Source organism: Mangifera indica, chromosome 2 (assembly GCF_011075055.1).
Source record: "Mangifera indica cultivar Alphonso chromosome 2, CATAS_Mindica_2.1, whole genome shotgun sequence".
Lineage (NCBI taxonomy): Eukaryota > Viridiplantae > Streptophyta > Magnoliopsida > Sapindales > Anacardiaceae > Mangifera > Mangifera indica.
Window position 1 is genome coordinate 18,675,672 of NC_058138.1, and position 13,554 is coordinate 18,689,225.

At 34.7% G+C, this 13,554-nt stretch overlaps 3 protein-coding genes across 9 annotated transcripts; 1 reads left to right on the forward strand and 2 right to left on the reverse strand.

Annotated features, from left to right (window-relative positions):
• Positions 1-1,506: 1,506 nt before the first annotated feature.
• LOC123198456 (protein disulfide isomerase-like 1-4) lies at positions 1,507-5,355 on the reverse strand. Its single transcript, XM_044613146.1, has 12 exons — positions 4,465-5,355; positions 4,244-4,373; positions 3,961-4,126; positions 3,748-3,866; positions 3,519-3,599; positions 3,172-3,258; positions 2,956-3,030; positions 2,794-2,862; positions 2,624-2,704; positions 2,404-2,538; positions 1,961-2,017; positions 1,507-1,876 (listed from the first exon to the last, which is right to left on the reverse strand). The coding sequence occupies exons 1-12, from the start codon at positions 5,034-5,036 to the stop codon at positions 1,709-1,711; spliced, it is 1,740 nt and encodes a 579-aa protein (XP_044469081.1). The 5' UTR covers positions 5,037-5,355; the 3' UTR covers positions 1,507-1,708.
• Positions 5,356-5,789: 434 nt separating this feature from the next.
• On the reverse strand, positions 5,790-10,382 carry LOC123204755 (probable serine/threonine-protein kinase PBL28). 7 transcript variants are annotated; one of them, XM_044621564.1, is made up of 11 exons: positions 10,189-10,382; positions 9,956-10,004; positions 8,768-8,925; positions 8,187-8,309; positions 7,658-7,909; positions 7,218-7,447; positions 6,904-7,030; positions 6,754-6,825; positions 6,494-6,671; positions 6,270-6,402; positions 5,790-6,182 (listed from the first exon to the last, which is right to left on the reverse strand). In XM_044621564.1, the coding sequence occupies exons 2-11, from the start codon at positions 9,982-9,984 to the stop codon at positions 5,946-5,948; spliced, it is 1,539 nt and encodes a 512-aa protein (XP_044477499.1). In that variant the 5' UTR covers positions 9,985-10,004; positions 10,189-10,382; the 3' UTR covers positions 5,790-5,945. The 7 variants fall into 7 exon arrangements, with proteins under 7 accessions (XP_044477499.1, XP_044477512.1, XP_044477504.1 ...); XM_044621577.1 differs by having other exon boundaries at positions 10,174-10,192; XM_044621569.1 differs by lacking the exon at positions 10,189-10,382 and adding an exon at positions 10,127-10,141.
• Positions 10,383-11,703: 1,321 nt separating this feature from the next.
• On the forward strand, positions 11,704-13,310 carry LOC123204020. Its single transcript, XM_044620549.1, has 3 exons — positions 11,704-11,844; positions 11,979-12,098; positions 13,009-13,310. The coding sequence occupies exons 1-3, from the start codon at positions 11,824-11,826 to the stop codon at positions 13,123-13,125; spliced, it is 258 nt and encodes an 85-aa protein (XP_044476484.1). The 5' UTR covers positions 11,704-11,823; the 3' UTR covers positions 13,126-13,310.
• The last annotated feature ends 244 nt before the right edge of the window (positions 13,311-13,554 follow it).

The window sequence follows — 13,554 nt, forward strand, 5'->3', positions numbered from 1 at the left end:
GGGAGAGAGACAAATGGCTACGGTGCACAAATAACCTACAACAGCTTGGCCCATTTCTTTTATTATCATTATTATTAGGCCAAAAGAACTATTTCCACCCACGGTTTGGTAAAACTCTAAACTTACGTCTGTTAATTTTTTTAAAAACCTAAATATTAATTCTCTTATTAAAATTTATGAGATAAAAATGTTAATTTATAAAAATATTAAAAAATAAAAAATTTATTATACTTCTCAAATTTAAAAATTTAACAATCTCTTCCTATCAAAAGTTTAAAAAGTGACAATTTTTTTTTATAAGTTTTCTTCTTTTCTTTGATCACTTTCATTCCATTTGATGGGTGGCTTTTACCACTTATCCTTCCATCTCAAACCTTTTTGATGTCAACCCTTCATTGATGAAAGACAAATGATTCGTTTGGACAATGAACAAATTGTCCAGATGAATTGTCTTCGTTTGGATGATTTGTCATCATCTAAACTCTTTATCTTCGTCTGGATGACAATGAATTATCCGAACAAAAATGATTCGTTTGGACAATATATTTATCGTTCAGACGAATTGTTCATCTTTTAACAACAAAGGGTTGGGAATGAGGGATGGGTGGTCAAGGCCAATCGTCAGTCAGGCTAGATTAGAGGTGACTGAAGAAGAAAAAAAAACTTTAAGAGAAAAATTATCACTTTTTAAACTTTAAATGAGAAAAAATTATTAAATTTTTAAATCTAAAAATAATAAAATAAATTTTTAATTTTTTTAATTTTTATAAAATAATGTATCTACTTTTACCTATAATGATGAAGGTTAATAAAGATATGAATTTGAGATTTTACCCAATCTCATACGTAATAAGTCTTTCGGCCTTGTTAATTATTAATAAGGGAATTCTTGCTCGAACTTTAGAAGAAGACAAAATGGTTGTTTTGTGGGGCCAATGTATAGAATTTTAGTTTACCATGAATGAGAAGAGTGCATTTGCCTTTCCTTTTCCCTCGGTGAACACCATGAGAATCGCCCACCAGCCACCGTTTTAAGCGGAAAAGCAAATTGGCTTCCACCATGCAATGAAGTAAAGGTTACATTTATCAGTTTTAATTGAATTCCTGTTTTACTAGTTTAGTTAGAGCACAAAATGGCTTGGCAATGGATCCTGAATATTTGCACATGCAATCACATGCTAATTCATTACTCTTAATCAGCACAAATCCCCACTCTATTTAACAATTTCAATATACACCCTTTACCTTGAAAAAGATTTTGATTTAAACTTTTATTACATTTGTAAAATTTTAATTTGACTTACTTACCAAAAAGAAAATAATCCCACGGATTCTCCCAACGAACAACTCCATATAAAACAAATTAATCTAAATATATTTATTAACTTAAATTATCTAATACAGTATATTAACTCAATGGCCGTTTACTAGTACTATATTTAATCATTAGTTAATTTTAACAAAATTCAATGTATTATCGCTGATGAGAAATTATGCAACAAGATCTTGAAAGCTGACACACCTTTTCTATACGTTGAAAAAAAAAGTGCCAAGGAAATTTAAAGGATCAGAATCTGGGAAATCCCTTTCTTCTCCGTATATATTAAGCTATCTAATAACTATTTTCTTTTCTACCAGCCCATGTCATGGGCTGGTAGAGAAAGCTTAGCATTAAGTACACTAGAGTTTCATCCTCATTTTTTGGTAGTCACAATTCCTCCTTCACATCATTGGAGCTGTTCTCATGGCTCTCTTTAACATCAGAAGCCTGGGATTTTTGAGCCAAAGCTGGTTTCTGGATTTTAAAAGGTATTGATGCATGTTTCTTAAGGAACTTGTAGAATGCCACCACTGTCCGATCTGTGTCTACAGTGACCTGCAACACCCATAAGCCAGATAATTTTCATTAGAATTAGTCCAAAAACAAACGACACATCAGGCTGCAAAAGATGCCACTTACTGGATCAAAACTCTTGTTTCCAGCAGGGAAGAATAGAATAGTCGGGAACCCATCAGGCTGCAAAAGATCAAATGGAAAAAGAAAATGTTATTAAAGCCTATCATTCAAATCAGTCCACTTCAGATTGACATGTTCAGTAAGTCAGCTGTGCATCAGTTTAAGCTCCAAAAACTTGCTCCAAAAACTTACTCCAATAAAAATTTTTAAGCTTGTAAATTTGCAATATATATTAAAACTAGTTAAAGATTGTAAGACCAAATGGCAATCCTCTCCTATAAGGGAATGTATTATTTAGCCAGCAATGGCGATGAGAAGCTTATGGGATTGTGTGCTATCTGCATCCTGTAGTTCACTACTGCTATTGACAGGGAAAGAAAGCTTCATTAATAACAAAGGTGTTAGACATTTTAATATATCAAATTAGAGTATTGTATCAGTTTTACCTTTGCCCTGGGATGCTCATTTGTTGTCCCATCCATCTTGGCTATAACAAGAGAGTCAACACTGCGTAGATGTTTGGCAAGCTTGTTGTAAGTTGGCTCCAAGGCTTGGCAATGCCCACACCATGGTGCATAGATCTGGCATGCAGACCATAAGAAATCAACCATGAAAAAAGAAACAGAAAAAATGATTTTTCCAAATATTGCATGGCACAACTGATACCTCCAGAAGAACATCCTTCGACTCATCTAAAACAAGTTCATCAAAATTATTCCCAACCACTATTTTCACATCCCCATCATTCTGTGTCAACCAGAAAATATAATTCCAGATAAATCCAAATGATCAGATGCCAAAAATAATTCAGAGGAAAGCAAAGTACATCAACATACAGTTTCAGGAATCGGATCAGACTTAAAGAAAGGTTTGAGCTGGTCTTCCAGGAAATCCTCGCCAAAGGCCTGAGGAACAATAAACCAACAGGAACAATTAGCTTAAAACATAATCTTCTGACAGTCAATGACAAAGATTAATCTGTTGACAGAGAATTTGACCTTAATTTTATCCAATGTAAACTCCCCATCAAACACAAATTTTTTACCATCATCATTTCCAGTGTATGCCAGGACCTAGACAGAATTAAATAGCAGCAGAAAAATCAGTTCCATACATAATACAATCTATATTAATCACAAAGAAACCACATTCTATTCCAAGCAGAAAATATTGACAAAGACTAAAATAGAAACAGAAAAGGTGTGGAAGATTACTGTGGGAGCATCCCCGGTGACACCAAAATAATCTGCTACGGGTTTTCCATAGTCCTCATTATTCATTTCCACATATACAAAGATAAGCTGCAATCGAACATGGTAAATCTAAATTAGAAAGCATGAGAATTTCACATTTACATTCATTCAAGTGAAAACATTGGCATCTATCACAGCAGTAAAAAAGATAAGACTGACTCCTGTGTCCCTGCTTTATAATGATATCATGCAATTTAAGTGTTACCGGAACAGGCATGAGGTCTCTATAGTATTCATGTCACTTGTAGTTTGAAAACAAAGCAAATGAAAGAAATCTCAACCATCAGTCAGAAGTGATTGTAAATTACCTTTCCCTTGAAAAATTTTGCCACTTCTTCAAAAACTGGCAAAACTTTAGCTGAATCATTTAAAGTGGCAAACAATAAAAGCTGCAAGTACAAAATTTAGCAACGTCAACCATGCCATCATGGTAAGTTCATTATTCAAAAAGTAACTCATTCTAAAGTCACATACCCAATTAATTAAAAAAAAACACCTTTTCTTTTACAAGTCAAACTGAACATAAACACCACCTACCTGTTTTTTTATTGTACTCTCAAAAATTGCAGGGGCACTCTCCTTGGAAAGTATGGTAACCAAAGGAAGTTTGTTGGCAAATACAAAGTCAGCTATAGCAGACTTATCAAATTGACCATCTGCAGAAGCAGAGAATGGCTGTAAATATTGTCCTCCTTAACAACTAAATTTCAAAGTTTTCCATCAAAATTAAAATGAAATAAGAAGTCTAACCAAAATAACTTATTTTCTCGGCCTCCCTCTTAACCATGACCAAAGCAGGGCGCTCGACTTTTGGGTCTAAGTGGAAAAGCTCTGCCATAGCAGGATCCACAGTTTGATAGAAGTCGACATCATCTTGAAGCCTTGAAGCCGCAGCAAGCACCTCACTGTCTAAACCCTGTGTAATTATTAAGATGGTCACCAAACATTAAAAAATAAATATGATAAAAACATTGGGGTACAAACCCTCACAAATTTGAGGTCCAAATTGAACGATGAAACTAAAAGCTCATACCACCAATGATTTGAGGTAACCCAAAACAATTTTATCATTAGATGTCAATATGCGCTCAGCTTCATCCAACGTGGTAACGTTGTATATACCAGGTCCTATCTTCTTTCTAATCCAAGTCACTATAGCATCTCTAGATGGCAGATGATTTAGTATCAGCCACGACATAAGATCGTAATAGTATTTACAGTTCAATTGCGAATGCATGGTTTTAAACTACTTACTTGTTTCGGGCACCTGTATAAGGCTTATGAACGCCCTCGATGAAGAAATAAATGGTGGGGAAACCCTGAACATCGTACTCCTGAGCCAGCTCAGTCTCCTCGGTAGCATCAACTTTAGCCAAAACGACGCTCTCATTTCCATCCTTCAGTTCCGTAGCTGCCGCCGCATATTCCGGAGCCAAAGCCTGACAATGTCCGCACCACGGCGCGTAGAATTCCACCATCACAAACTTATTATTCTCGATAGCATCACTGAAATTGCGTTCCTTCAACACGACAACATCTTTGTCGTCGATTTCCGGTTCCTTGTACTCGGACTCATCGAAATCGGAGTAACTGTCGTTGTCGAAATCGTCGGGGAAGTCATCGTAAGCATCAGCATCGTCGTCAAAGTGGTCGGATGCGTCGCCATTTTTGGCGTCGGTATCAGCTTCTTCGAGGAAGCTAAGGTCGTCGTCGTCGTCGTCTTCAACAGCGTCAGTTTTGGATTTGGATAGGACAGGAGAGAAGGTGGAGATAAAGAGGAGAACTGTGAGGGAAAGGAGGAGGATGGAGCGAGTCGACAACGACATTGTTGTGAGATTGAGATCTAAGTGAAGACACGGGAGAATAAGATCGGATCAGTAGGGTTTAGTTAGACTCTATAAAAATAAAGAAGCCGTCAGTGGACTGAGAGATGTACAGGAAAAACGACGACGTTTTGGTTCTAAGATCTGTTTGTAAGGAAAGCAAGCATGCTGCTTGTCCGACCAGGCAGAGCTCTCGTAGTTTTTATCAAATTGTAGTAATTAAGACGTTAGTATTGTCTGTTAGGGATCTAAAAGTCCCCGAAACTAAGCTTAAAAAGGCTAAATTCTTGGAGCGAAAATGTGTGTAGCATGCGCTAACCGAGGAAGCAGCTCGAATTGATTAGATTGGCAAACCTCGTAATATAGCATGATTTATATAGGAAAACAAAAAAATTCCCCTTTTATTTATTTTGGCAAAGTAACATTAACCCTGGCCAATTCTATCTTTTTTAATTATATATTTTGTTATCAAATTATAAAATTAATAAATTAAATTATTTTTTAAAATTATCATCTTATTATAAAAAAACTTCTTTTTAAAAAAATATTCTCAAGTTATTTGCAATTTTAATTAAAATAAAGACATTTTTGTTATAAAAATTTGATAATTAAAGATTAAAAATTTTAACCAAATTAAGATTATTCAATATCAATAATAATCAAATTATTTATATATTATTTAACAAAAGATTATTAAAAAATAGATTATTTCAAACCAAATATCCTTTAAAAAAGAAAAATTAGTGTCAATAAATATGCGATAAAAATATCTCATCTATAATTAAATTTGATCATAACATATTTGTTATAAAAATATGACTTACAATTGAATTTTCTTCTGTAAACTTGCAATGTTACAACCAAATAATCTAATAAATCCAATAAAGAATGAGTGGAAGATGAATTATGTATTTAAGTGAAGAGCTCACTTCCAAGAGTTACAGCACCTATTTCATATTCAGAAGGCAGCCGACTAATTTCCCTCTCTTGAATCCCTTCCAACGCCACAACGATATGCCTCATCGATGGCCTCCTCTGAGTAGAATCTACACATTGCAATGCCAATTCCATCATCTCTTTTGCAGCCTCCACTGTTTGGTCCCCTACTGTCTTATCCATAAAGTCCCCAACATCCCTGCTTCTTCTAGCCTTCAAAAGAAAATTGCCTTAATCAACACAAAGGGTAGCCTGCTCAATGATGGCAATATTCGATAACAACTGAAACTTCCCATTTACCTGTAATATTAAGTTTTGGTCTGCGTTTGACAGATTTCTGCCATTTGCTTCTTGTCCACTGATCAACTCTAGTAAGAAGACCCCAAAGCTATAAACATCGTTTTCTGCTGAAGAGCGATTTGTTCGAATCAACCTTTAGGAAAAAAGAAAATTATCAAAAAAAAAAAAAGAGAAGTCTAATTAATGAAGTACACAATTTGTGGCTTAAAAGAATTACTGCATACTCTGGATCAAGAAAGCAGTCGATGGCTGAAGATGATCCCACATGATGATCCTCCGTTACCAATTTAGACAATCCATAGTCAGAAACTTTTGCTGTAAAATTCTCGTCCAGAAGGACATTCCTGGTTCTGAAGTGCATGTGAAAGAGAGGAGGAACTAAACTATGAAGATGTTCAAGGCCTGATCAAGTATAGAAGTATGATTGAAAACTTGTTTCAGAGTACAGAAAGTGAAAAATGAAATATCAATTGTCGCATATTACCTTTTGCTGCACCTGTAGCAATTGATAACCTCTGCCGCATATTTAGCTTTCCAATTGGTAGACCTTCACCATCTAGAAAAGAGAATCTGAACTCTGAGAGATCAAGAAGTTTTCGGGCGGGGGGTTAGGGGGAAAGAGATGAAAGATTACCGTATAAGAAATTTCCAACATTTCCATTACAGATATAATCATAGACTAGAAACTGCTGGTGGTTTTCTTCACAATATCCAACAAGCCTGACAAGATGCCTATTACGGACTCGACCTATGCGCTTCACCTGTAGAGCATGAAGGCAAATTAACATGCTTGTAAATTCTGCCACAAAAACAGTGATAGTTCAAATAATCATACAGCTAAACAAGCACTGAAACTGTCTGAATAGCTTAATTCAAGCAGTGGAAGTATTAATTACTCAATGATCCAAAAGCCAGATAAAAAAACCTTCCACAGAGTGGAGGGTTTACCTCATGAACAAAATTTTGGGTTGGGGTATGTAAATGTCTCTTGATTGCCACCATTGAACCATCTTGAAGCAATCCCATATAAACTACACCAAATGAATCTTCACCTATGATGTTACTGTCACTGAAATTGTTTGTGGCATGTTTCAGCTCCAAGATAGCTAACTGCCTTAAATTTCGCATGCCATTAGGAGAGACAGCACCAGCATATGGGTATGTTCTTTCCATCTCAGCTGTGGATGGAAATGGGTTAAATAGGAGGAAATTCTATTAACACTATAACCAAGTAGCTAGATTAGTACTGATATTTTTATAAGGAAGCTAATATTATCTGCAAGCATATGCTGAAGAAACATCATTTCATTTCACTCTTCCATACCAATCAATTGAGAAATTCATTATTAGGATCCTATTTTGTTGTATAATAACAAAGGTTAGCTTACCAGAAGGAGATGGCACAGAAGATTCTGCCTCAGATGTTCGCCTTATTGATCTTTTAATACGCATCAAACAGATGTACACAAGCACCATGAAGCACACAACAATCAGAGCTGCGCCAATTCCACCAACTATGGCAGCTACTCTCTGTTTCCTCGGTTTCTTAACATTATCTTGTTGTAAAGGTGTCAGTGTTGGAACACTGTTTCCATCTAATGAAGCTGCTATCCTCCTGTTTCTTGATACATGATGCTTGTCTTGAAATTGAATTGAAGAGTTTGAGGAAAGAAATTTGGAGCAAAATGAAGTGCACAGATTTCAGGAATCCTTTGAAAGTATAAAATCCTAGGCTATTAATTTAGTTCTTTCTGATTTATATTAATCATCCGTATCCTATTGATTATGCTCTAGCTTACTCTGGCCATTATTGTTGTGAGAAACACTTTAAGCAAATATATTACAGGAGCATATAGGAAGAATGGGCACCACTTTCACACAAGAGGGGGTGAGAGAGAGCTTACAAAGAAACAACACCTGCTTTTATTGCTTTATGACAGCTTAGACATGTCCGTTGTCTTATGCATGGATACCTTTCAATCTTATCACTTGATTGTCCAGGACTGTCGAGCGCACTCTTGCAAGCAAGTAAAGCTTCAGCTGCAGCAGAAGCCAGAAGGACCAAAAAACTTAGTATGCAAGGCTATTTCAGAACTCAAGAATGCTTAACCAGAAATAAATTTGAAGGCAAATCTGGTTCATTGGAGTGAATAAACCAACTAAAGGAACCTGTATGTTCCACATATGGCACTCAGGAAATTGTTGCCATATCAATAGCCTGTAAAGCAAATCAACTAAAAAATGGTGTCACCCATTTAAAATGTTTTAAGAATTCAAATATGCTAAGCTAGCAGTGACAAGGAGATGCTGCATCATATACTTTTATATTTTAATTAAGCGGAACTGTGATCTTTTAGAAAGAGTTCTGACTAGGGTTTCATCTAAATCTATGCAATTGAGAGAACAAAAAAACAAAAAACAAAATTAGAGGGAAAGAAAATGAGGCAAACCATAGATTTTGTGGTTTATGCTAGGGAGAGAGAATAGATAAGTCATACCATAGGTATTGTGGTTTATACTACTGGGATGTAAGAGTTGAATGAAGATAAGCAGTGGCAGTTGTTGCCACCAGAGCAAGCGCATTGTCAAAAAACCATCAACCCATTGAATCGCCAAGAGTCTGTGACCATCAAATCTCAAAGAAATCACCGAGTCCCTGATTAAATTCAACAAATAAAATGATTTAGTTGTTTATTAACTAATGAATAAAAAGTAACAAAAAAAAGTAGCCACCAGTATTTCAAATAGAAAATCATGCAATGAATTATCAAAAGAGGTTTTCTTTTACAGAATGTTAAATGACTTCATGTGATGATATGCAAGCATTTCAACCAAAATGAACATAAATGCAACATGATTATAAACTTGCGTCTCCAAGGCAGAAACAGAAATCAATTGAACTTCTAAACAATGGCATTGAGATCCACTAACAATTAGAGCAGAAACTGGAAATCCTTCTGTGTAAATTACGAAGAATAATGGAATTCATACAGCACAAATCTGTATTTCATTATGGAGAGATTCTAACTAGTATTAGCTGGGTAAGTATTGGGAAAGTAACAATTGATTAACAATTTGACGACATTATGCCCCAAACTGATTGAATCATGCCTTTCTTGTCCAGAAATACAGCTAAGCTAGTAGAAAAGATAACTGCAGAGGACACAAAAGATGCTGTCTTTATTGAAAAGAACAGAGGCATCTCGGGTTTTCTTGATGGCTAAAAGCCTAAAACACCACAAAAGTCTTATTTGGTGGAAAAATCAAATCCCAAATCCCAAAGAATACCCAATAGCATAAAGCTAATGGCCTGCAACACCATATGAATAATTTGTGTCTTATGAGAAGTTTAAAGTTTTGTGACCAAAAAGGAAAAAAAATCCTCTACTGAAAACATTTTAGCAATGTAACTTAATAATCACTAGGACCGACACTCAAATACATATCCTGTGAAGCTTGAAACTTTAGTGTCAAAAGTTTTACTGTAAAGCAATAATAGAACTGGAGAGAATCTAGCCAGACCTTTTGCACAGGATTCTGAACATTATTTGGTTTAAAACTAAAAAGCTTTTTGGGATTTTACAGCTTAAGTAGAGAACTATAAATCCCGGAAAATGGCTCAAGAAAAAAAAAAATGCAACCCGAAAGTAATGAATTATATCAAACAGTTTAAAGGAGAAAGTTACCAATATGGATGATATACTGAGACCAGCATGTAACTAACCACTCACTGCGCTGCAATATAAATAATTCAAGAGAAAGACAGAAAGCTGTCAAGGAAAAGCATCATCAATTAAAGAAAATGTGGAGTGACTTTTTACAGTTCCCAGAGGCTGATGCCTCCCTTGTAGGTATACCTTGAAGAACCAAAACTTCTAAAAAAGCAGCTAAAGAAAGTACCAACATTTAATGCACATACAATCTTTCAGAGTGGGACCGATTGTTCATATGGGTAAACCAACAACAGCTCTCCAAGATGTAGTTTGATTTTCTCTTCTTCTTCACATGCGATGAGACTCAAAGACTGTCTTTTCTAATGACCATATAGCCACATCTCCTGGACCATTTCCCTCAAAACTTGTGGTCAGTGATTTTCCAAAACAACCCATATATCTTATTCATAAGTTTAATCAATTTGAATTAATAATGTTGCAACTGAAATTATCCAAAGATGAGGTGTTTGTGTTTGTGTTTAGAAAGAAAAGTGAAAAAACAAAACAGAGAGTAGATGGTATTGGTGTGGGGGTCAACATGAAACGTCCTAATCAGGACGCTCTGCTCTTGATTCCTCCCAAGTATTTGTCTGGAGCGAGGCAAAGAGACAAGGGCCATTTCATTTGCAAAGTTGGTAGCTGTCCTGTGACATTCACATTCACATGAGAAGAGAGGGTGTGTTTTCGTTGGAGGCGTCGGCACTTTACAGGGGGCTCACATGCAACCACACCATGCCATTACACCTATCAAATTGGAATTCAAACAGATTAGCTCCCTCTATCCTCATTCTGACAAAAGAGATTGCACTTGATTTTATTCTTCAGCATCTAAACAAGTATAGTAGACTTCGATATGAATTCAAAATGTAGAATGGTTTAAGAAGTCAGGACTGTGGCTCCACCCAACTGGAATATTAAATGTATTGTTCTAGCACTACAAATTGTAGCATGCATATATTCAACTGCGAGAGATTATTCATGATGATTAATTGGACATGCTTTGCTTTTTATTCACATAATTTGGTCAATTCTTAATAGACCTTAACAAATATATTAGAGTAATATTATATATATTCATTTTAAATAAAAATTAATATACTTATATGTGTTATCATATGTTAAATATCATTTTATCCCAAATTTAAAATCACTCAATCAAATGATATCACATATCAAATATGTACATATTACTCTGTTCAAAATAAATATACGTAATTTTCATTAATATATTTATAGCAATGCTTCATCACGTTTAATTAGGGTTTTTATTACATCAATTTTCCTATTTTCAAACATAATTAAAGGGTATTTTATTACATCTCCCGATTTTTTTAATTAGGTTTTCTATTCATACCCTATTTTCTCAATTTCAAACTTGAAATTTACCTTTTTTTTTTTAATGCACATTCATGATTCATCCTATTGTGTGAAGTTTTTCTTCATAATTTTATAATATATTTTCGTTGAACAACAAATTATATAATATACAAAAAATGTTTCAATGATTTAGAAAAATTAGATTTAAGATTTATATAAGAATTAAGGATAAAAAATAAATTATAAAATATAAAATAAATTTATTTAAAAATTATTACATCTCAAAGTTAAAATTATCAAAATAAAAATATATTTAAAAAAAATAGAATGATATGGTTAAAAAATTCCGAATTACATAAGCGGGTGTCTCGGATCGCCGGAGAAAATAGAAATATGGAGAGGAAATGGGCCAAAAGTGAGCCCAAAGTCTTAGGCCAGCTCTGGCTCTGCCACCTTCCCGAACTCCACCCCCACGAAATATTCGATTCTCTTCCCAAAATTTTAACGGCAAAACTGGTTAAATCATGATTAGCATTCTCGTTCAGGTGAATCTCTGTTCTTTCATCATCAGTCTCTTCAATTGATTATTAGTCTTTTTTGGGTCTTTAATTGAACTGAGACATTTTATTCTTGTAATGCGTTATTAATTTTGATCTTGTTTTCATCGTCGGAAATGCAGGAGCGATTGCTCGGTGCACTACTTGGATGTGCAGCTACTGGAGTAATTGTTTTTGAGCAACGCAAACGCATCTATAAATCCATTGCCGATGATCAATCTCAATTTGGTTCCAACTCCAAGGTACATTTTTGTATGTCTTGGTTTTTTTTCCTCAAACCCTAAAAATATTAATTTGCAACTTTTGCGTGATAATTGATTTATTTTTACCATCTTCTGTTCGAGTCCCACTAAGAAAATAGAGGATTTTTAGGTTGTAACAGAGGAGAATGTATTTGAAATTATCAGTATGTTATAATTCTTCATATAATAGACTATATATATCATTGGTTGGAGTATTTAAGTCCTATCCATCGGATATGTGGGTGCAGCTTAATTGGTTTTGTTGGTTTTGGGTTATCACAAGGGATTTTGCACAATTTATGGCTTAGCAATAGGACATTTTGTTTTGTGCCTTATATGTTGTAGATATCTTTTTGTGGTGGTGGGTGGCGAATCTGCACTTGACTGAACAGAAAAGTTTTGAGTGACATGATAATTTTCATCAGTGAAAAATTGGGCATCCATGAGATGACCTAAAAGTGATAGATGGAATGGGGTGGTTTTGTACTTTTCCGTCAGACAATCAATCAGTTTTAGATGAGGCAATTGACTTAATGCTGTGAAGTGAAATATGTATAAATGAGGGGAGACCAGATTGGTGCATTTGAGTAAAATCTTCCTGCTAGATTTATGTTTTAAATTGTATCCTCTGCCTTTTTTTTTGCCCTGTCAATATCTTTTAATAAAGAGTATTTGTTGGATGTTTGCATTATAGTGCAAAGTTGCATGTGATGCAAACATTCATCAAATATGAAATCGATGTTTCAATCAATGTTTAATATCATCCGAGAGTTAACTCCATGGTAGATATGTAATGACGTGATCATAATTATCACAATAGATGCAGGACAGCTAGAATTTTCCTTTATAAGTTAAATCCACATTTGTAGTGTATTATGTTCTAATAGCTTTTACTTTGACTTTCTGCCAGACAAGGGAGCCCATATTTGCAAAGAAAACGCACACAGAGTTTGCACACATATGGAACAAGACGGTAGACCAAACTTTTGGACCTGTGATTGCATCTCTTAGTTCACGAAAATGGTAGTGTTGTTAGAGTAAATTCACTACCACTGTGTGGATGTCTCTATTATTTTGTGACATTTATACATGTAGTGACTTGCTCGGGATCTGCCTCTTGTTGCATTTTTTTGGATATGACTGACATGCATCTGTCCTGAGTGTGGATCATGTTTAACAACTCTTATAATAAAATATCTTGGTTTTAACTCATTATTTTGATATTGGTGCCACTTATTGTTATCAACTGTATATAAAATTGATTGGACATGCACAGAACCTAATTCACAATAGAAAGCAGAAACGGGTAGGATATTTTTTTGTTAGTTTACTGTGAAACTTTTTTTTTTCTATGAGATCAAATATTGAAGTCTCTTAGTTGTTGATTTAGTGCAAGAAATTAAATATTGAAGTCTCTTTAACACGTAGCTAAAGTTTTTTGTTGGATCCTGATTCC